Below are 23,873 nucleotides of genomic sequence, written 5' to 3' on the forward strand. Positions count from 1 at the left end.
ATTTGGCCATTGCTGGGAGACCTGAAAATTGGGCTCATGAAACCTTCTTAGGTATTGTAACTTATGCCCAAATTCTAGCACTGTAACGCCAGGCCCAAGTTTGTATGGATTTCGGGTTTGTCCTTTTGTATTAACATTTCATCATGATTTAATGAATCTCTAAAATTATGATAAATGTTTACTACATTTACAAACAGATTTGGCTCTCAAATTTTTTGAAATCGTTTTAATATGCACATTTGGCTCTTTGGCTAATAAGTTTGCCGATCACTGGTTTAGTTGGTCTAGCACTTAGTGTGGTCAACATCGGGCCTAGGTTTGGTTCACGGTTTCAGGCATTTGTTAAGTACTTGTGTTTTGTGTTTCAATTCCAGGTTACGAAGAAGTCCACGTGCCGGCTCTGAAACCGAAGCCGTTTGAAGAAAACGAGACACTAGTGCCGATCGAGAAGCTGCCCAAATACGTCCAGCCAGCGTTCGAGGGATTCAAGACCCTGAATAGAATACAGGTGATGGCGTGGAGGCCTGAGGGAGCGACAGGCAGCGTCGACTACAAATTTTGTTGACGTGACAACATCTTATAATTCGATGGAGCCCGCTGCACGCACGAAAAAACATGACTCATGCGGCGTTACCTCGCTCTGAGGCGTTTCATTTAAGGCTTGAAGTGCAAGCGAAAGCGCGCAACGAGTGACAATAAGGCACAATCGGCCTCCGCGTTCGGCAGCGTTCGAGATCTGTCTCTCTCCTACTTGAGTGAGCGATGCATCCGCGTGGACAGCTGCTATACAATAATACATTTACATGTTTCAGTGAAAAGCGAATGTGGTGTCAATTGTCCATACAAAATATCTATCAAACAAATAAAATTAAAATTTTCTTTCGAAAAATGAAACCATTCCATCAGTATTTTCTTATGACGTTGTCACGTTCAACTATCGTCAGTAAACCGACTGTACCCAACCGATATTTTTTTTATACGGTCCACCTGATGTTGAGTGGTTACCGTCGCCCATGGACTTCAGCAATGCCAGGGGAAGAGCCAAGCCGTTGCCTGCCTACCGGCTAATTAATATGAAATGAATCGTTTGCGTAACTAATGGTGGTAGGGCGTCTTATGGGCCTGCACGTGGGAGGTACCACGACTATGCCCTGTTTGAAGGACGGGGCAGCTGATATACTGTAAAACTGAGATTTAGGTCTCATGTCTCAGCGTGGGTCATACTTACTATGTTGATGTCTAAGGGCTCCAGTAATCACTTAACAACACCAGGTGAGCTCGTTCACCCATTTAAGCAATAAAAAAAGTTCCTTTATCGAGGAAGTAATTCATAAATTAATTTATATCAGACTAAGCAAGTAATTTACATGTGACGCATGTCATTAACTAATTTAAAATGGCACGAAACCAGCTGTTGTTTTTTTAATGAAGCGTAAACTTATCGGCATGTTCGTTTGACGCATTGTCTTTTACTAAATTAGTTTTTAATCAGTCTACGCGTATTTTTGTTTTAATACCGTATCGTAACTGAACAGAGCCGCATATCGAAGCCGGCGCTGGAGTCGGACGAGAATCTGCTGGTGTGCGCGCCCACCGGGGCCGGCAAGACCAACGTGGCGCTGCTGTGCGTGCTTCGCGAGGTCGGCAAGCACGTCAACGACGACGGCACTGTCAATGTCAACGACTTCAAGATGATATACGTCGCGCCGATGCGCTCGCTCGTGCAGGAAATGGTGCGTGCGCGTCCGTTACCGTGCTAGGTTGTAAGGGGGGGGGGGGTCAGGATAATGTTGTCTTTCACTCTTGAAGCCGAATTGTTCAAGCCTAATTTTACTGGTGGTAGGACCTCTTGTGAGTCCGCACGGGTAACTCCAGTAACCACTTAACACCAGGTGGGCTGTAAGCTCGTCCACCCATCTAAGCAACAACAAAAAGCCGGAAATGGCAGGCTGGTGGTATACCTTTAGGCGCCTTACGATATCCAAAGTTCACTGTGAGGTTCTCATGTCTTCCTTAATATTGTTACATGCTGGGGTTCGGGATTACAAATAAAAATTTATCGAACTATAGATTAGCAACTCTATTTAACTTGAAACATTCAAAACAACGTCTCTGCAACGCTTTTATAGTCGATACGACATCTCTAGAATTATCGAGAACATTCTGGGCAAGTCGAGTAGCTTTGATGTGTGTTACCGCTATCTAACAATAGATGTCGTTGTACTTCTCGAGCTTTCTGGACTTTACTAGTTCCTTTGAAATTCAGGATTCCTTTGATATTCTCGTTTACGGTAGGCAGCGGCTTGGCTCTGCCCCTGGCATTGCTGAAGTCCATGGGCGACGGTAACCACTCACCATCAGGTGGGCCGTATGCCCGTCTGCCTACAAAGGCAATAAAAAAAAAAAAAAAAAATATTTATTTATTTAGATGCTCCAACAAATTGATCATCAATACAAAAAAAAAACAAAAAAAAAAAAACAATTGACAAATTGACAATAAGTTCGTAATACATGTCACCTCAATTATAGATGCAATCGACAGTGCAATAGTTGACAACGTGTTGAAATTAGTAATTGATTAAATTAATTGAATAAAAATACAATGAATAATTTTAAGAAATACGAAATCCTGAATAATACTTTTTCACTAAGTAAAGAGATTTTTGTTGATACCTACACTCATTAGAAAAATAATGATAAAAATATGTTGTTAAAATATAAAATTTCAGGTGGGCAACTTCAGCAAGCGTCTGTCCGCTTACAACATGAAGGTCTCCGAGTTGACCGGCGACCACCAGCTCACGAGGGAGCAGATCGAGGCCACGCAGCTCATCGTGTGCACTCCGGAGAAGTGGGACATCATCACCAGGAAGGGTTAGCATATCCATATATCTATATATATATATAAAATGAATTGTTGTTCGTTAGTCTCGCTAAAACTCGAGAACGGCTGGACCGATTTGGCTCTTACACTTAACACTTTCTTCCCTGTACAGCGGGCGGAAAACCGAACTTTCGGCGTAGGTAGGAGAAAAATATATATTAGCATTGTGCACTTCTATATATTCTCTATATTCTCTATAAGTGTGGAAATGTTCATACTGCTCCGTCCGCGCAATTTTCGTAAAAAGGGATACAAAGTTTTTGCTTCACGTATTAATATATAGATATCACACATATCACTCGCGAAAACTAAACGATGCATATTGAATTGGGAACATGGTTTATGCAATGAAGTAGGAAACCTATGGAAATGAAACGTCAACCAAAATTTCGTGCCAGTGTGACGTCATCTGGCCACAAAACATGGCGGCTTTAGTGCTGTACAAAAGATTTCAATGTTATCAGGTTTTATCGATAAACGTTCTTGGCTCATTTTATTTTAAATATTGTTGAGTATTATTTATTTGTAGAATTTATACTTTAATGGGAAGTAAGTAGGTATATTGTTATGTGCAAATATGATATGATTTAGATGGGTGAAATCTAAGACAAGTTCGTCCTTCGAATTTGCCAAGTAAACGATATGATGATTTTTAAAAGTTGCTACACTGATTTTATAAAGTTGTCGTTTGTCGCAAAACATAAAGATATGGCGTAGTTCAAAGCCATCAGCCCATTTCTAGCATGCTAAATGTTATCGTATTTTGAGTACGTGTTTTTCTTAGACTATTACAATCTATTTTAATTGTTTTGCTGACTCCAAAGTCCGTAAAACACTACCGCAGCGCACCCCAAGGAAGGTGCGCCGCACCATTTGAATCACTTTCACTTGAGAGTGATTCAAATTTTAAACTTATCAAGGGACCGCGTGAAAAAAAAACACCTACAGAACATTTATTCATTATTAAAAACGTCATTCCTTGTGACTTCCTCTCTAAAATCACTTAATTATTAAATATTTAACAAATTTACAATAGTGTTTTACTCACTGCGGAATAAAACTATTTTATTTAAATAGTTCCGAAGAGATTTTGTCGGTAGCCTTTTTCCCGAAATATCTAAACAGAATGTCTAAATATGTTTTGATGACATATTTTAAAGTGGTATTTATGATTAGTGTCATGATCAATAGATTCCGACCGAAAAATGGATTTTTCGGATGAGGGCTCCATAATGAATTTAAATACATATAGATAATAGTTTTAGGGCATCGACTTTCTTGAGATCCTATAAAATACGTTTTAATTATTATTTTTGTATGTTTTAAGCATGATAAATTATGAAATTTTATATAATCAATCATATTAAATCGATATCAAAGTCAATAAATAATGTACAACCCAAAACAGACGGCCGAACTGACGTGACAATGACATTTGGCGCGCTAAACATGGCGGATTTTCGGCCTCATTAGACGGAGACGGAGATATTTACGTATATTCATGTTTCATTTTATGTACGCACTGAAATACTGTTATATTGTTTTCCTGCGAGTTAAAGTGCTGAGTAAGAACGAGATAGATATATGTTTATGTGTGTGCCTTCAAAATGGGTGCTATTTATATAAGCAATTGTACGTATAGAACAATATGTCGTGTCCCTACTATATAGGTCTATGGGTTTATGTCACAAATATCATTCGAGTTGCAGTATAGACATCTGTCATTTCCTATAATGTCAGCTCATCCGCTGTCAGTAATAATAATAATGTCACTCGCGTAGACAAAACACGCGCGGTCGTTATTGACACTCTGTTTGTCTGCGCAGGCGGTGAGCGCTCCTTCACGAACCTGGTCCGGCTTATAATCATAGACGAGGTCCACTTGTTGCACGACGAGCGCGGGCCCGTGCTGGAGGCGCTGGTGGCGCGGACCCTGCGGACGGTCGAGCAGACTCGGGAGGAGGTAACGTGTTACTACTACCATTACTATTATTACTACCACTATCGCACTACTACTACCATCACCAGTACTACTACTACTACCACCTCCTCTATTACAACTACTACTACCACCACAACCACTACTGCTACCACCACCGTTACTACTACTACTACCACCACTACCATCACTACCATCACTACCCCCACCACCACTCCCACTACCTCTATTAGTACTACTAATACTACTACTACCACCACCACTACCCTATCGTCAATCCTCCGTGGGCTACGTCTCCACACATCCGTCGCAGCGTGTTCCAGGGAGAGATTATTGCATTTTATTACTATATAAACATTTAAACTCTAAATTTAGATTTTAGAATACCATAAAGAAAAAAGATAAATCGCATTTAATTCGGCGCGAGCTAATATTGCGTGTGCGCCCGCAGGTGCGGCTCGTGGGCCTATCCGCCACGCTGCCTAACTACACGGACGTGGCCACCTTCCTGCGCGTACGACCCGAGAAGGGACTCTTCTACTTCGACAACTCCTTCAGGTGGGCCTATGTAACGCAACGTAATGGTGTGGATGAATGCCTGAGTGAGAGAAAGATGGGAGATGTCGTGTTAGGAAGTAAGAAAGACTGCGAATGAATGCTGAACGCATAGTTTTATTTTTTAAGCGAAAGGAGGGTAGCTACCGGATAGGGACAACTTTTTTTTTATGACCTAGTAAATAACACCTTTAGGTCAAGTCCAAACACCACTAATCCTGCTACTTAATCCGTATACACAGCCCACTGAGCTTCTCTCTTCTACCTGTCTTCGCTTAGCTGGTATAGTCGAGGCTGTTAATATTTACTGGCGTCGGAAGGTATTACTAATAAAGTGTTGATGGAACAGACCGGTGGCCCTCGAGCAGCAGTACATCGGCGTGACGGAGAAGAAGGCTCTCAAGCGGTTCCAGGTGATGAACGACATCGTCTACGAGAAGGTGATGGAGCACGCAGGCAAGAACCAGGTAAGTAGACCCGGTAGACGACACCCTGGATGACTGGTGGTAGGACCTTTTGTGAGTCCGCGCGGGTATGCACCACCTATTTCTGCCGTGAAGCAGTAATGCGTTTCGGTTTGAAGGGCGGGGCACCCGTTGTAACTATAGTGAGACTTTAGAACTTATATCTCAAGGTGGGTGGCGCATTTACGTCGTAGATGTCTATGGGCTCCAGTAAGCAGTTCACACCAGGTGGGGGGCTGTAAACTCGTCCATCCAAATAAGCCAAAAAAATTGTGAGATGACAAATAGGCAAAGGAATTTAAGTGTCACTGTCATATAGTAAAAAAATAAGCCTTGGTTGTCTGTAAAGTCGATTTACGAACGATAGTTTATGTCATAACGGCAGGATATGCGAACTGCTAGCTTTGACGTCACGCGAGAAGAGAGATAAATGTATCACAAGTCAATGCTTATTCCGCCCTCTCGCTTGCACGTACAGGCTCAGGCGGAACGATTTATAAGACATGATCAGGCCAAAACATTTTTTTTAAAGATAATCAAATCAAAAGCGACTAATTATAACGTTGGGTTTAACATACAAAGGCAAAATCAAAAAGACAAAATCAAAACACAAAACGAATTTGAACCTTAGCTGTTAGTGATTAAGGTCGAAATTCGTTTGTTGAACGAATGGTACATACATAAATTTGTTTTAATTATTTTTAATTAATTACAGATATTAGTGTTCGTCCACTCGCGCAAGGAGACCGGGAAGACGGCGCGCGCGATCCGCGACATGTGCCTCGAGAAGGACACGCTTGGACACTTTTTGAGGTCGGGAATTTTTTTCTATTAAATCCGTAGCGAAGTCGTCATGGCCTAAAGATAAGACGTCCTGTGCATTCGTATCTAGCGATGCGCCGGTGTTCGAATCCCGCAGGCGGGTACCGATTTTTCTATCGAAATACACGTACTTAGCAAATGTTCACGATTGACTTCCACGGTGAAGGAATAACATCGTGTAATAAAAATGAAAACCCGCAAAATTATAATTTGCGTACCCATTTACTGGTGGTTAATTAACATACCGAACTGCATAGAGGGTGTTTCGAATTATCATAAAATCGATTTCGCATCGATTTTTTATTTGAATTATTTGTAATTTGTCTTTGTCTTTCTTGCGGTCTCGACCTCTTAATAATATGCTTCATTTTTAGATCGATAATTATAAATAAATATTTACCCAATAATTACTATGGAATACAAAAAATGGCATGAGCAAAGTTGTGGCAATCCGAGCTTTCTTGTCCTGAAACTTGAAGGCGAAGAGTCAGCACTTTTGACCATTAATTATCTAGTACCGGGTATAAGTTTTCAAACATTATTTTGATAATTGTACAGTCGATTCAACATAGTTTCACGACCAGCAGTCTTAAGTGCTGAAAAATTAATGAGCAGTGATAAACGCGTTAGGCTGTGGTGGTGTTAAGTGGTTACCGGAGCCCATAGACATCTACAACGTAAATGCGCCTCCCACCTTGAGATATAAGTTCTAAGGTCTCAGTATAGTTACAACGGCTGCCCCACCCTCCAAACCGAAACGCATTACTGCTTCACGGCAGAAATAGGCAGTGTGGTAGTACCTACCCGCGCGGACTCACAAGAGGTCCTACCATCAGTAATTACGCAAATTATAATTTTGCGGGTTTGATTTATTTATTGAAACACTTATTAAATTTCCTCGCTTTTACGTCGGTCGATATACAAGGTGTTGTATAATTGATACGGGCTGTCGTCAGCAGAGAGGGGTCGGCTAGTATGGAGGTCCTGCGCACTGAGGCCGAGCAGGTCAAGAACCCTGAGCTGCGGGAGCTGCTGCCGTACAGCTTCGCCATACATCACGCCGGCATGAGCAGGGTGGACAGGACGCTGGTCGAGGATCTGTTCGCTGATAGGCACATACAGGTGAGGAGATGCGAGACGCATCCTCGCTTATTTGTTGCTAGTATAAGTATATAAAAGATAATCGTGTGAATTTCTCCTGTTTGCTGTGCTGGTATAATGAAGAATGAATGAATGAATGAAATTATGAATACTGCTACTTATGAGTACTGGATTACTGCTTTGCGGTAGAAATATCAAGATAGTGGTGGTAGCTAATTTTGATCGATGTTTATAATTTGCGTGATTGCTGGTGGTAGGCGTCACATGGCGGTAGGCGTAATGTGTTCCGGTTTGAAGGGCGGCAGAGCTGTTGTACTAAAATATTCAGGCTTAGGACTCTTCGGTCAAGGTAGTTGCGTTGTTGATGTCCATGGGCTCTGGTGACCACTTAACATGTGTTTCATCCGTTTAAGGCAGCCTTTCCCAAAGTGGGCGATTACGCCCCCTCGTAGGCACTGCAGGCCTAAAGGGGGGCGGTAAGTGACCCAGAAAAAAGGGGGGCGTTGTGTAGAGGCTCGGGAAGCGATTTGTAATTTCATCTAGGAGGACTCTTAGACACCGACTGAGCTATCGCTATAATAGTTTTGAAGTAGGTGAAAAAATGGAGGCGCTAAAAAATAATTTATTCTCAAAGTGGGCAGTAGACAAAATAAGTTTGGGAACCCCTGGTCTAAGGCATAAATGAAAAACGCTAGTATAGATTTTTTTTAAGGGATTTTATGACCTGGTAACTAAGACCTTTAAGTCAAGTCATATTTTAATTTTAATGAAAACTTTTTTGAAAAATGATACTATGAAATGAAGTGCAGTTAATGTGAAACATGGCATGAAATGAAATGTGATGAGATGATATGGGTTGAAAGTAAAATGGTGGTCATTTACTGAGACTTTTTCAGTTGACTTTTTGGAGGATCCAGAGGAGTTGCTCTGTTTCATTTTCCCACATTTGTGTACTTTCACATATATTAAACAATTACACATTTAAAACTGAAGAAACACTAAATAGACAAAATAAAACAAACCACACAACTTCACTTATCGCGTTCCCGCCCAAAAAGTCGCTAGTATAGTGGTAGAAACAAGATACTCGTGTTGACAGGTGCTGGTGTCGACGGCGACCTTAGCGTGGGGCGTGAACCTGCCCGCGCACACCGTCATCGTGAAGGGCACGCAGGTGTACTGCCCCGAGAAGGGCCGCTGGACAGAGCTGGGCGCGCTCGACGTGCTGCAGATGCTAGGCCGCGCCGGGAGACCGCAGTACGACACCAAGGGAGAAGGTGACCTTGGAAATACTACAAGCATTACCGTGTGGATATATCCACTCAGGACGACTATTACTGGACTAGTCAAAACCGGTTCGGTTTACTGGTCCTTTGATTGAACTCTGATCCGATCGTTACCAACCCACTTTGAGAAGGCGGCACGACATGAGAACCCTCTTGTCGTGGCCGCTGGAAACTACATACCCGATCCTGTAGACCGAATGGTAAATAGTCGACGTCGCCCAAAACACGTCATCTCGGATCCTCCCCATCCACTAACGGTGTTTTAGGTACCTCAAGCACCGGTCACCGTCCTCGCCGAAGCCGTCGCTCGCGACGAAGGGCTCGACAAGCGAATTAATTAATCCATAGACACAGCCCACTGAGTTTCTCGCCGGATCTTGTCAGTGGGTCGCGTTTCCGATCCGGTGGTAGATTCTGCGAAGCACGGCTCTTGCTAGGGTTCGTGTTAGCAACGTCGCCAGGTTTGAGCCGCGTGAGCTCACCTACTAAAGTAAGGCCAACCAGACGAGATAAAAAATGTAAACAAAGTTTCAGGAGTAAAAAACATTTTTATTTAAATAAATTATTACAAAGTTCGAATTTTAATCGCTGTCATCTGTACTAGACAAAGATGATTCGTCGGAAGAGTCCGAGTCAGCTGTGTTTATGATAAAACTATCTATTGTATTATCAATCATGTTGTCAATATTGCTATAAAAATTGTCCTCGACTTTTATATAACATGATCCACACAATTTCGCCATTTATCAACAGATACACGTTGGATTTTTTTTTAATGTAGATAGGTCGCTTTTCAGATTAAAGCTATGAACTTTCTTTCGTATGGCCTGTTTATCAAACTCGTCCACTTTTTCCGAGAATGTGAGCCTTTTTTTGGTTGTTGATGGGCTTTGTACATTCCCAGTTGTTGCATATTCTTTTATTATTCTATATACGGAATCGACACCGATGCCCAAAATGCTCGCTGTTTTCTCCATTATACGTGTTTTGTACGGATATTGTAGGCCAAGTTTGCTTCACGTATACTATTTGTGCACATTAACGACTATTCCTTTTTCATTCGATGTAAAATACGTCCGCTGTAAATAAAATAAAAATGGTGAGGAATAGTAAATTTTAGACTATTTTCTTATTACTTATTATATAAAAAAGAATCTTTTTTGATACGGAACTTTAAAAATCAAAATTATGGTAGTGGTTCAAGTACAAATGAATTAATAAATTAACTTACCTTTTGACGCTTTTTGCGTGGTGAATTCATTTTAGAGCCGCCAGGCTGTGATTCCATAATTAAAATCAACAACTAAGTACTCACAATAACAGCAAAAATCAAAAATAAAACTAACAAAAACGTAATAATAACAACAACAAACCAAGTAAATACGGAAACGAAAAAATATGTATCACTTCGAACGCAATCCAAACAGGAATGAACTTGTTCACAAAATGGTGGACCAAATGTTGACAACTGCGGTACTCAGTGCTTTCCTGTACCACGAAACACACAACGACAGTTGTTGTCGACCAACTGACGCCATAACTGCGCGTACGAGTGATAAGGACAGAGATAATAATTCCTCGCAATCGCAATGTAACTCAGTAACGGTCCGCTTGTTTACGTTTATTATCTCGTCTGGTTGGCCTAAGTTTAGTTAAGGTTACGCTGATATAGCCTCTCAAGCCACGTACCATCCGGCTATGGAATTAGCTCCCCTCCACGGTGTTTCCCGAGCGCTATGACATGTTCTTCTTCAAACGAGGCTTATGGAGAGTATTAAGCGGTAGGCAGCGGCTTGGCTCTGCCCCTGGCATTGCTGAAGTCCATGGGCGACGGTAACCACTCACCATCAGGTGGGCCGTATGCCCGTCTGCCTACAAAGGCAATAAAAAAAAAAAAAAAGGCTCTCGGCTTAGGTAGGAAAAAAAAACTCATCTCCCTCATTGATCTGTAACGTATGTTCCTCCACCAGGCATCCTGATAACGAACCACTCGGAGCTGCAGTACTACCTGTCGCTGCTGAACCAGCAGCTGCCCATAGAGTCGCAGCTGGTGAGCAAGTTGCCGGACATGCTGAACGCGGAGATCGTGCTGGGCTCGGTGCAGAGCGTCCGGGACGCCGTCACGTGGCTGGGTCAGTAGGCTCATACGTAGCGACTGGGTGGATATCTGGTTTAAGCGATATTTTTGTTGTTGTAGTCGTGGCCTAAAGGATAAGACGTCTGGTATATTCATATGCAGCATTGCACCGGTGTTCAAATCCCGCAGGTGGGTACCATTTCTCTAATGAAATCTGTACTTAACAAATGTTCACGATTGACTTCCACGGTGAAGGAGTAACGTCGTGTAATATAAATCAAATACCCGCAAAATTATAATTTGTGTAATTACTGGTGGTAGGACCTCTTGTGAATCCGCGCGGGTAGGTACCACCACCCTACCTATTTCTGCCGTGAAGCAGTAATGCGTTTCGGTTTGAAGGGTGGGGCAGCCGTTGTAACTATACTTGAGACCTTAGAACTTGTATCTCAAGGTAGATGGCGCGTTTACGTCGTAGACGTCTATGGGCTCAAGTAACCATGTTTTTAATTGAAATTCAATTATGTTCACTCCTTTTAAACAGCCGAAGAAGCTTTTTTTTCCAAATTATTAACTTTAAATGGCTGTCATGTAAAGTTGGAAAAATGTCGCTAAAACCGAATCACCCCGAGATATATGTACACAAGAGATTGAGCGTCATTAATGTTCCTCAATTCCCGGGACAGGCTACACGTATCTATACATCCGCATGCTGAGGCAGCCGGCGCTGTACGGAGTCTCCCCGGAGAAGATGCAGGACGACAATCTGCTGGAACTGCACCGTGCCGACCTGGTGCACACCGCCGCCAGTCTACTGGACAAGTGAGCTACCGTCAACGGGTCATGACGGCCGCCTCATGCCTTGGGGCGTGAGGTCGAATGTTTGAATGAGATTGAAGAACGAGTGGGGCAAGTCATTACGGATCCTTCTGATCCATTAACGGTGCTTTTAGGGCTCGACGAGTAAATTAAACCACAGACACAGCCCACTGAATTTCTCGCCGGATCTTCTCAGTGGGTCGCGGTTCCGATCCGGTGGTAGATTCTGTGAAGCACGGCTCTTGCTAGGGTTCGTGTTAGCAACGTCGTGAGGCTTGAGCCCCGTGAGCTCACCTACTTCTTAAGGTTACGCTGAAATAGCCTCTCAAGTCTATCAGCTTAGGTAGGGGAAAAAAAAGAGTGGGTGTTGTGGTGGGTAAAATGAAGAGTCATGTTGACTTTTTGTTAATGTTCATGTGACAACCCCACTGAAAGATTGATTGATAATTCGGGGTGGGTCGCGATGAGCTAAGCGGCAAGCAGCGGTTTGTTACCCCTGACATTGCTGATGTCCATGTCTGACTACGTGGATAATAAAAATAAAACTGTGTTGTGACAGCCCTAACGAGACCGCGAGTTGAGATGGTACTGCTTGCTACCTGCCCATCCTGCCGCAGCTAATACGTGCGCCGTTCGTTCCCCAGGGCCGGCCTGATCAAATACGAGAAGAAGTCCGGCCACTTCCAGCCGACGGAGCTGGGCCGCATCGCCTCGCACTTCTACTGCACGTACGAGACGATGCAGTCGTACAACCAGCTGCTGAAGCCGACGCTCGGCGAGATCGAGCTGTTCCGCGTGTTCTCGCTCTCCGCCGAGTTCAAGCACATCGCCGTCCGCGAGGAGGAGAAGCTGGAGCTGCATAAGCTCATGGAGAGGGTGAGGGGGATGATTCATTGGAAATTATGATGCGTGGACGAGCTTACAGCCCACCTGGTGTTAATTGGTTACTGGAACCCATAGACATCTACAACGTAAATCCGCCACACACCTTGAGATATAAGTTCTAAGGTCTCAGTATAGTTACAACGGCTGCCCCACCCTTCAAACCGAAACGCATTACTGCTTCACGACAGAAATAGGCAGGGCAGTGGTACCTACCCATGCGGACTCACAAGAGGTCCTACCACTAGTAATTACGCAAATTATAATTGCAACACTCCGGTTTGAGCCCCGTGAGCTCACCTACACGTCAAGGAGAAGCTAATATAGTCTCTCAAGGCTATCCAGCATAGGTAGAAAAAAACAGGTTTCGCCAAAGCTACAAATACAAATAAATATTAATGAAGGCAAACAATATTAGTGAGGTGACCAGGATGGACAGAGCTCGGAATGAATATATACGGGGGAACATTTAAAGTCGCATCAATCGCCTTAGATGGTATGGCCATATCATGAGACCATGTAGTGAAAATCGCATTAAGCTTGCCAGAACAAAATAGGGATAGAGGCCGCCCGGCATCGACCTGGTGGTCAAACATCGAAAGGGATCTTAAGAAAGCCCAATTGCCAAAAGCGACAACCCAGGACAGATCAGAGTCGTAGAGTGAAGAGGCCTGACCCCAGATAACGGGAACAGGAACGGAAGAAGAAGAAGAAGAAAGACAAACAATATTAATCTATTCTCAATTTGACCACAGACTTCAAACAATAAACAAAAGAGTATACATATGTGTGTGCGTGCGTGCGTGCGTGCGTGCGTGCGTGCGTGCGTGCGTGCGTGCGTGCGTGCGTGTGTGTGTGTGTGTGTGTGTGTGTGTGTGTGTGTAATGTTTTCTTTATTACTTCAATGATTTTTTTTATGGATAATTTAAAAAATATTAGTATTCTGCACTCCTCTATATTCTCTATAAGTGTGAGAAATTTCATAATCTTCCTTCCGCGAAATTTTCGGAAAAAGGGGTAGAAAGTTTTTGTTTCACCTTTTAATATATAGATAATTACAATTATTTGATTTTTTACATTTTGAACAATGTACGTGATATTAAATGAAATGTTTGAGTAAATAATGTACCTTGCCGATCCCCAGGTGCCGATCCCTATAAAGGAGAGCATAGAGGAGTCCTCGGCGAAGATCAACGTGCTGCTGCAGGCGTACATCTCGCAGCTGAAGCTCGAGGGGTTCGCGCTGATGGCGGACATGGTGTACGTCACGCAGTCCGCCTGCAGGCTGCTCAGGGCCATCTTCGAGATTGTACTGTACAGAGGTGGGTCTGTCGGCGGCTGCTCCCGGAGGTAGCTGTGGTCCGAAAGGACTGGTCCGATTTCGATGGAATCGTCAAGAGATCTTCAGATTGACCTAATGGATGACCTTTTGAAGTTTGCTAACGATCGGACCAAAATGGAACCAAACCAGTAAATCGACCAGGGTTTGACCAGTAATCATGTAATCATGAGTGAATGTATCCACACGATGATGCGTGTAGTTTTTTTTTTATTGCCCTTGTAGGCAGACGAGCATACGGCCCACTTGATGGTGAGCGGTTACCGTCGCCCATGGACTTCAGCAATGCCAGGGGCAGAGCCAAGCCGCTGCCTACCGCTAATCTTCAGCTCATTCCAAAGCCAGTTGGTGCCGTGACGAGATAGATCTTTGGAAACGCACTGTGGACGACCGCAGTGGCTCCAGGTAGTATGGATGAACTCTACTCCGGTGGCGGGCGGTGCGATGGTGCAAACGAGATGATGGGATCATCTCAAAAAAAAATTTTTTATTGCTTAGATGGGTGAACGAGCTCACAGCTCACTTGTTGTAAAGTGGTTACTGGAGCCCATAGACATGTACAACGTAAATGTGCCACCCACCTTGAGATATAAGTTTAAGGTCTCAGTATAGTTACAATAAAGTCTCAAGAATAGTACCCCGTGTGTGCCCGCAGGCTGGGCGCAGCTGGTGGACAAAACACTGGCGCTGTGCAAGATGGTGGACAGAAGGATGTGGCAGTCCATGTCGCCGTTGAGACAGTTTAAGAAGATACCCGAAGAGGTGAGTTTTTTTTTATATTTTAATATTTAAACGAATCTGAATGTTGGGTGACGAAAGTAAAGCATGAAAAGCTATAAAGCTATAAGAAAAGACAAATTATTTTGATTTAAACCGAACTTGAAAAAAATATTAACCTTAAGATGTTATTATACAGTTAATTTTAAATTCGCTTCTTTCTGTTCTTTGTTTTCGTTTTATGACACAAATAACTAATTCTTATTCAATTAATTTATTTTATTGTTTGATATTTTAATTAATTAATATATTTACTGACTGAATTTAATGTAAATAATTTTGAATAATATTTGCACGCCGACCTGGTAGAAACACGCTGTTCTATAAAATAACTATCAACAACTTTGTAAACCGTGTTTTAGCTAATAAAGTTTTAATAAATATAAATATTTAATAACAATCACGCCACGTTAACTGGTCCCGTGCTAAGTTCGTAAAGAACTTGTGTTACAGGTACCAGATAATGGAAATAAATGTAAGATTTTTATTATACACATACATATATTTAATATGAGCATTTCTCAAAATAAATGCACCACCAATAAAATAATGTACTAAAATAAAAATGTTAAACTAAAGCATTTTTTTTGTTTTCATTTGTAGATAGGTGTCTAAAGATTTTGAATATGAGGTTTGTTCTGAGGTTTAATATATAATAAAGTAGAGAAATGTGTAGAAATATACCAAGGGCGGAGAAATATTCTTATTTTGTTACCGTCTATCAATTACGTTAATTAAAACACCAAATCAATTTCGTCAACTTTTATGCATTTCAATAGGGTGACATAACCATCATTTTACGTGTCTATAAAAAACTGTTAACATTTATAGCAAAATGTTACTTATATAAGTTGTAATATATCCTTTACGTTACCATTTGCCCACAACTTTGTTTTAAAATCACAGTAAAGAAGTTTTGATGTTGTTTTATTTTTAAATACGTTCACAAATGAAATAACAATACACTTCTTTTGCTTTTTTTAAAAAAATTGCAGGTTTTAAGATAATAAATAAAAAATTTGAAAAGAAATACGTGTCCGCTTTTATGGGACAGTAACAAAAATGGAATATTGGTAACAAACTAGGATTTTATAAGGCTAGTTTTCGAAGTAGTTCAAATTATAATAAACTTTGACCCGTGTTAAAAATAATTATAATTATATTTATATATGTAGATTATAGTATGAACTGCTATATATACTATAGTATCAAAGGACATTTAAACATTTTTCGTTTAAAAAATACCCTATTCAAATATTTAGGAACATTTACGAGTAGGTAACAAAAATATCGTTTCAGTTCTTTTTTAATCATAATGAAAAGGAGGCCTAACGGTTTCTAATTCAGTAAAAACCTTTAATAGCAATAATCACATTCATCGGCTGGATAGTGATCGTATAAATCTTAATCACATCTTTGGCATCAGAAAAATGGACAACGTAATAATATTTTTATTTCTACAGCGTTCATACTTGATACAAGATGCAGCGGATTATTAGACGAATCTGGAATAACATATCGGTGCCTTAATAAAATGTGTCGAAGAAAAAGGCCATGATAGGCCAAGGTGTAAACACAGGCACGCCACTTTTGTCTTTGTTTATTTTTTTCGTCTTCTGACATCTCACTTACTGATTTATATAAATATTTAGATTTTATCCTTTCTATGTTTCGTATTCGCTGCTCCTCCATCTTTTGTGGATTTTCTTTAAGTCTTTCGCGGTAGCGCCTCATTTTTTCAGCAGAGGTTAGAGTCGAACCCGTCGCTTGCGACGAAGGGCTCGACGAGCGAATTAACCCCATAGACCACTGAGTTTCTCGCCGGATCTTCTCAGTGGGTCGCGTTTCCGATCCGGTGGTAGGTTCTGCGAAGCACTGCTCTTGCTAGGGTCAGTGCTAGCAAATCTCCGGTTGAGCCCCGTGAGCTCACCTACAAACGTTAGGGTGAAGCTGAAATAGCCTCTCAAGGCTATCAGCATAGGTAGGAAAAAAAAAGTGTTAAGTGTAAAAGAACCCTTTTTTTACGTTACCCAGAACAACAGATATTTTGAAATTTACCCCACCACATCAGAAGGAATATCATGCAGTAGTTCTCTCTTTACTATAATCGCACTTTTAGATTAAAACAAGCAGATATTGAAAAGCCGCATTTGTTTTTAAATAAACTAATCAAACTGATAGAAAAATACTAACAAAAAACTCCCAATCTATTTCATAGTACAAATCTCTAATAGTACAACAAAAAAACAAAGAAATTGACGCCGTTGTAATTGCAATAATTATTATAAAATTATTTTAAACAGAAAGTTAAATAATAATAATAATATATTATATATACTCAGCCTAATGATTTCCTATTTTGTTACTCTCTTTTCCATTTATACGTTTCCACACAAAAGTAACAAAAAAAGAAGTAACAAATCAAGAACAACATGTCATTTTATTTGTAAACACATGCAACTCACACGATTACTCTTATTTCGATTTGATTAACGAAATCAAGAATGGGAGCTTTAATAGTAGGTTAAGTGAAATAACAATAAAATCTGCACTTATCTATGTTTTATGAGTAACAAAGGTGGAATTTTTTTCTGACCGCTAGCTTAAATATTGACTTTTACCGTTCGTACCGGCAACAGGAAGAACTAGTCGAAATTAAAACAAGACGGATGCCAAGCCGGCTAATGCTACCATTATTCTAAAATATAATTGCATTAATCGATTCTCATATTTCTTCAGAATTATGGTAACAAAAACTGGAATTTCTAGGTGGAACTTTTTACGGGACAAGTTAAAATCATTAATTAGAAATTTAATTATAAAGTAATGCTAAAAAGGATGTTTTAGGATGAATTGTGACTTATGGCTATAAATAAATAATATTTTTTATTTATACAATGCCCATGTCCATTCAACTAAAGATCGATGGTTTGGTAAGATATTGAGATTGGGACACTGCACTTTTCATACAACTGGTTGAAGCTGATTTATGATATATATTTTTAATGAAAAAATCTCATTGTATTTATATCTGTTTTTTTCCTTTCTAATAAGTAGAGTAGTTATACTGCTTACACAATTTATAAAAAGTAGTAATGAACTAATATATTAGCCGGAACAAAATATTTAAAAAATGGGACAGAGGCTAAAGTCTATTGTGCAATAATTTTGAGAAATGCTCATATACATCCATAACCCTGGAAAAGACCTTTTTTATTTATCATACAAATATCTTCCCTTGGCGGGATTCGAACCCGAAACCCCCTTGTGTAGTGACCGTGTCACTTACCACTACACCAGACGGCCGTTATAAGCTAATAAAGTTTGATTTGATTTGATTTGAAAGTGCACGCGGCAGAGATGAGAATGTTGAGATGGATGTGTGGAGTGACAAGAATGGACAAGATAAAGAATGAGTATATCAGAGGAAGTGTGAAAGTAATCCCATAATTAACAAATTAAAGAGCGGACGGTTACCGTGGTGTGGACATGTGACGCGTAGAGAGGAGATGCATGTTATTCCGGACGGCCACCGCTCAGGTTTCGGCCACCACGTGTGATTTTTAGACTTCTTACTCGTTGAAACGCGGTGGCTCGAGTATTGCCGCAGTGGCTGTCGCGGAACGGGTGCTGGGATTGGTTCGAGGAAAATAACGAAGGCTTCAAGTATGGCGTTCACACGGTCCTCGTGGCTTGACCGGCGCAGGGCGTGTCTCTTCTTGTTCGACGGCTCTCTCCTCTTCTTTCGGAGAGGTCTTGACTCGTCGGCTCGCTGTCTCGAACTGAATTTGCAGAGAGACGGAGGGTCGTCGTATCCCTTTGCGGGGGCACGGAGCGGGCCTCGGGGAAACCCCTCTGCCCGGACTGAATCTCCCTACCTAATGAGGCAGAGGTGATGCACTGCTGGCTGGTCTACTGCAGACTTGAGGTAGTGGTGGGTAGGACTTCCTTATTTATCTTTTCCTCTTCCGTCTACTCTTCTCTTCTTCTTTCTTCGTCTTCGTTCTTGGGGGCGGTCGCTGCTCTCCTCCATGTTTCTTACGATACAATCTTAACCTAACTTAATCTAAACTAGCCTAGCTTAATCTAACTTAGAACTAAGTGAGGCAGCGCGCCGCTCCTGCTCTCCGTGGAGTGCAGGGGTAGCGCGAGCCGTCACACCTAAACCTAATCTAACTTAACCTAACATAACCTAGCTAACCTAATATGGGGGAGAGAGCTAAGCCGCACTCCACGCTAGAGTCCTTCCCCGCTCTCCCCATTATTATAATTTTGATGGGAGGGAGGACTGCAGCGGGTATAAATACCCCATCCCAAAAGGGGGTGGGGGGTGGGGTCTAAGCCCCTAATGGAAATAAGGCTACACCTTCGGGGTGCAGCCGCGGTCCCCACATGGGGGACCCGCCAAGCGGGCAAGAGACGTGGGCCTAGAGGCTGATGAAACTCAGCTCCAAGAGGGGCGCTCATAGGTCCTCCCCGGCCTCACAGCCGGCGAGGAGCTTTATCTCCGAACGATCGTCGGGGGTACCAATAGCTCCCGCGGCAACGCTGTACCATCAGGTGGTCTTGCGTGCAGCGGGGCTATGTTGTGGAGATGCTCATGGGGCCGTTTTCGGCTCGCTCGTACATATTACGAGCGAGCCTAGTCACGAACTCCCTGAGCGACTCCACCCCTAGGTCCCGGGCGATGACGTCATTTCTGACGTACCGCCCGGCCCCGACGATATTACGGAGGGAAAGACTCTGGGCCTGCAACCTAGATCGCTGGGACGGCGACAACAGGTGATACCAGGCCTCAGCAGCGTATGTGAGGCGGGAACGGACGTATGTCTTGTAAATGGCGAGTTTGGTCCTGGTCGGAAGCCCGGACGCAAGTACCGGCCGCAGCAAGAACCTGGCCGCGCGAGTCTGACCGATGACTCGGTTGACGTGCGCGACCATGCTCAAGGAGCGGTCGATGTCGCATCCGAGATACCGGACCATGGTCCTGAACTCGACATTCACACCTCGGAGACTGAGTTTCTTTGGGACGACTCTGATACGGACCGGACCGTAGAGTAAGGCCGCGGTCTTTCCCACATTGACCGCGACTCTCCAACGGTCCAGCCACTGGGGCAGTAAATCCAAAAGCCTCTGCATCCTCATAATGGCTGCAGAGGGGAACGGAGAGGACGAGAAGTAGGCCGAGTCGTCAGCGAACAAGGCCAACTTCACGTCCTCCTCCCACGCCCGAAGGTGACCCATCAGGGTGGGGATGTCATTGGTGTAGAGGGCGTATAGGATAGGAGATAGGACACTACCCTGAGGAACTCCGGCCGTAATGGGACGCACGGAAGACCGAGCGCCCTCGACCGCGACAAAGAAGGTTCTGCCCTCCAGATACGACCCGAGCAGTCGCACGTGAGCGTGCGGTAGGCCCGCGTCCCGCAGCTTGTGGACCAACCCCTCGTGCCACACACGGTCGAAGGTCTTCTCGATATCGAGAAGGACTGCGACCGTGTATTGGCCCGAGTTACGCCGGTCCGCCAAGTGATGCAGGACACGGGTCAGTTGCAGAGTCGTCGAGTGGCCGCTTCTAAAGCCGAATTGCTCCGGCCTGAGGAGAATATACGGCGATATTCTCCTCAGAAGCAGCCGCTCGAACAACTTGCCCACGTGCGACAGCAAGGTAATCGGTCGGTAACTGGAGGGCTTTCTCCTGTCCTTGCCGGGTTTGGGCAAGACGATAATCTTGCCCAATTTCCAAGTTCCAGGGAAGTGTCCTACCCGGAGAATGGAATTAAACAATCGTGTCATTGCTGACACGATTGAGGGTGGGAGGTTTTGCAGGGCGAGGGGAGGAATACCGTCCTCGCCGGGGGCTTTGCGCCTCTTCATCAACTTGATGAGGAGGCGCACCTCGCTGGGAGTGACTAGATCGTCATCTCCCAGCTCGACTCCCGGCGATTCCGATTTGAGGAGTTGGATTACACCCTCTGCCACCTCCCGATGGAATGCAACCATCGAGGGTGCAGAGACATTCGGAGTGAACTGCCCCTCCAGCGAGTTGGCCAGGACTTCGGCACGAGCCACCGGTGTAAAACACCGTCTTCCCGCCTCATCCTCCAGGGGACAAGTGGGGGAAGGCTTGTGGGTGAGCCGGCGACAGATGCGGCGAAGGGGGGCCATCGTACGGTCGTCGGACGCGTCCAACAGTCCCCCCTCCCAGGAGTCACCCCGGAAAGTCCGCATCTTAGTCGCCAGCTCATCCTCAAGTCGGTTTAGCTCGCGCTTGATCCTGGGACACCTAGATGTCGCCCAGAGCCTTCTCAGTGCCCTCTTCCGACGAATTAACGTCTTGAGGTGCACCGGGAGTTCCACTCTGGGCCCCCCGCTGGGTACCAGAGTCGTCGCTTGGTCCAGGGCTCCCCTGATGGTGTCGACGAGACGGGAAGCCGCCGTGTCGACCTCATCAGGGGTAGATTTTTAGACTTCTTACTTTAAAAATCTGGATTTATCTTGAAAAGGTGGATCCCGGAGAAATTGAATTTGCAGCGAGGTAGGCCCCTTATTTATGGTCGACCACGCGCACTCGTCCAGCGCTATTATGAGTCCGAGCACGGTGGGCGTCTATTGTTCTCTCGGCCGCCTCGCTCGCCTATTGTTTGCCTGGTCGCTCCATTAGCACTCGCCCGTATTGTGACTCGCTCCTGCGTTCCCACGCCAAATTAAAGACCACGAGGACCAATCTTTATTTTCAAACAAATATTTACAAATTTACTTATATCTATCTTTAACTATCTCTATTCACATTTATTATTTCACAACATATCCGTTTATTTGGATATTCTTTATGTCTATTTATTTTCGCTGTTCTTGGCGAACATATCTCTATTTAACTATTTATTCTCTATATTATGTTAACTTATTTTTAACATAACTATTTATTACGGACATTTCTATTATATATTTACTATGTTTTCTATCTATTTTTAAAACTATCTATGTCCGTCGCGAACACATGTGATTAGGAGATGTATGGAAACGATAGTGTTGCGCCTATTTCTCAGAGGTATCTTGAGGTGGCCAAGAAAATGAATAAATGCGTTTCATCATCATTATCCTGCTCTTCTCCCAGTTACCTGGGGTCGGCGCAACATGTTTTCTCCTTCCATACTCTTCTATCATATACCATTTCTTCGCTCACTCTCCTCTTACCCATATCGTTTTTCACGCAATCCATCCATTTCTTCTTAGGTCTACCTCTTCCTTCCACATTCATAGTTAACATTTTCTTACCAACCTAATTTTCATTTCGTCTCATCACATGTCCATACCATCCCAAACGCGCACTTCTCAGCTTCTCTGTCACAGGTGCTACTTTCAGACTTCCTCTAACATATTCATTCATATTAAAATGAATAAATGCGTTGCAAATACTCATTATATTATTTTTAATTACTTTACAAAATAGAATTGACGTGCGCGTCCATCTTTTTTCATCGTGTAGTTACTAAAAAAAATATTTTTTATTTTGACAATTGGTGCCGCTATTGCTTTTCCTGATTTGTGATTGGTTCGTGCGATATGACGTCATCGTTGGCCAATCACAGCCATCGATGTATGAAGCGACGTTGATTCGTTAACGGGTAGTGTAAGGTAGAGGGGGGAGAGATCGACCGAAGAAGATATGGATGGAGTGTGTGAATGACGATATGAGAGAGAGAGGAGTGAGTGTTGAGGTGACGGCTGATAGAAGAGAATGAAAGAGAAAAAATAGCTGTGCCGACCCCACTCAGTGGGATAAAGTGGAGAAAAAGATTTTAATTTTTGAATGTCTTACATTTGTCTGTTTGTATTGTCTTGTAATGTACGTCATCTGTCTTTCAAGTCGCGGCTCGTGGACCTATATGGCTAAATAAGTATATAATATTTCATAGATGTGTTCTTGCTAGGAAAGTAGGACTGGGAATGTCTAGTGGTTAGTGATATTAATATAGGTTCGATTCTTTGTTAAATATATGTCGTTTGAGGCCTTCAGTTATCTGGTCTCTTGTGTGCGTGAATCTGGAATGCTCATTGATGATAGCCCCGTATACGTTCTACAATCGAAATTCGACCGTAATCACTGATACATTAAGACTCAGATTCATTAATGTACATTATGTACTTTCCTTTTTTAGTTTTTTTTTATTGCCTAAGTAGGTGGACGAGCTCACAGCCCACCTGGTGTTAAGCGTTTACTGGAGCCCATAGATATCTACAACGTAAATGTGCCACCCACCTTGAGATATAAGTTTGAAGATCTCAGTATAGTTACAACGGCTGCCCCACCTGTCAAACCGAAACGCATTACTGCTTCACGGCCGAAAAAGGCAGGGTGGTGGTACCTACCCGCGCGGACTCACAAGAGGTCCTACCACCACACTCTGTTCTCACGATCTGCTTAAAGCATTACTGACCACATGTCCGGGAGCTACTCGCTTGTGACTCATCTTAAACGCATCTCGTGCCCCCAGGTCATAAAGAAACTCGAGAAGAAGAACTTCCCGTGGGAGAAGCTGTACGAGCTGGGCCCCAACGAGATCGGCGAGCTGGTCCGCGCTCCGAAGCTGGGCAAGATGCTGCACAAGTACGTGCACCAGTTCCCGAAGCTGGAGCTCGCGACGCACATCCAGCCCATCACCAGGTCGACGCTCAGGGTCGAGCTCACCATCACGCCGGACTTCCATTGGGACGAGAAAGTGAGTCTTGCTCGTATCAGTATTACTCATCATATCGTATGTGGGTTCCGCTCCGAAGGTCCACACGGCTGTTAAAGAACATCTGTGCAATAAAGATTACTATAAAGACGAATGAAATTATCTAGAAGATTGCACAAAGTGGGAATGAGTTGCTCGCTCCGGGCATTTCAATATTGCAATAATTGTTACGTTATAATACTCATTG

General features: G+C 43.2%; 2 protein-coding genes across 2 annotated transcripts in view; one reads left to right on the forward strand and one right to left on the reverse strand.

Annotated features, from left to right (window-relative positions):
- LOC134201268 (uncharacterized) overlaps nucleotides 1–15,978 on the reverse strand; it is a 395,935-nt gene extending 379,957 nt beyond the window's left edge. The window contains exon 1 of the mRNA XM_062675776.1: nucleotides 15,661–15,978. The gene's annotated coding sequence lies outside the window, so the exon portion shown is untranslated. The remainder of the gene's footprint in view (nucleotides 1–15,660) is intronic.
- The window catches only part of LOC101736137 (U5 small nuclear ribonucleoprotein 200 kDa helicase), a 67,135-nt gene that overhangs the window by 21,228 nt on the left and 22,034 nt on the right, over nucleotides 1–23,873 (forward strand). Inside the window, exons 11-25 of the mRNA XM_038019719.2 lie at nucleotides 375–508; nucleotides 1,536–1,733; nucleotides 2,730–2,874; nucleotides 4,711–4,847; nucleotides 5,275–5,381; nucleotides 5,728–5,845; nucleotides 6,558–6,655; nucleotides 7,624–7,786; nucleotides 8,865–9,042; nucleotides 11,022–11,183; nucleotides 11,815–11,950; nucleotides 12,592–12,823; nucleotides 13,974–14,151; nucleotides 14,824–14,930; nucleotides 23,444–23,668. Of these exons, the coding sequence (XP_037875647.1) occupies nucleotides 375–508; nucleotides 1,536–1,733; nucleotides 2,730–2,874; nucleotides 4,711–4,847; nucleotides 5,275–5,381; nucleotides 5,728–5,845; nucleotides 6,558–6,655; nucleotides 7,624–7,786; nucleotides 8,865–9,042; nucleotides 11,022–11,183; nucleotides 11,815–11,950; nucleotides 12,592–12,823; nucleotides 13,974–14,151; nucleotides 14,824–14,930; nucleotides 23,444–23,668 (2,318 nt within the window). The remainder of the gene's footprint in view (nucleotides 1–374; nucleotides 509–1,535; nucleotides 1,734–2,729; nucleotides 2,875–4,710; nucleotides 4,848–5,274; nucleotides 5,382–5,727; nucleotides 5,846–6,557; nucleotides 6,656–7,623; nucleotides 7,787–8,864; nucleotides 9,043–11,021; nucleotides 11,184–11,814; nucleotides 11,951–12,591; nucleotides 12,824–13,973; nucleotides 14,152–14,823; nucleotides 14,931–23,443; nucleotides 23,669–23,873) is intronic.

Source organism: Bombyx mori, chromosome 24, assembly GCF_030269925.1.
Source record: "Bombyx mori chromosome 24, ASM3026992v2".
In the NCBI taxonomy this organism is placed as follows: Eukaryota; Metazoa; Arthropoda; class Insecta; order Lepidoptera; family Bombycidae; genus Bombyx; species Bombyx mori.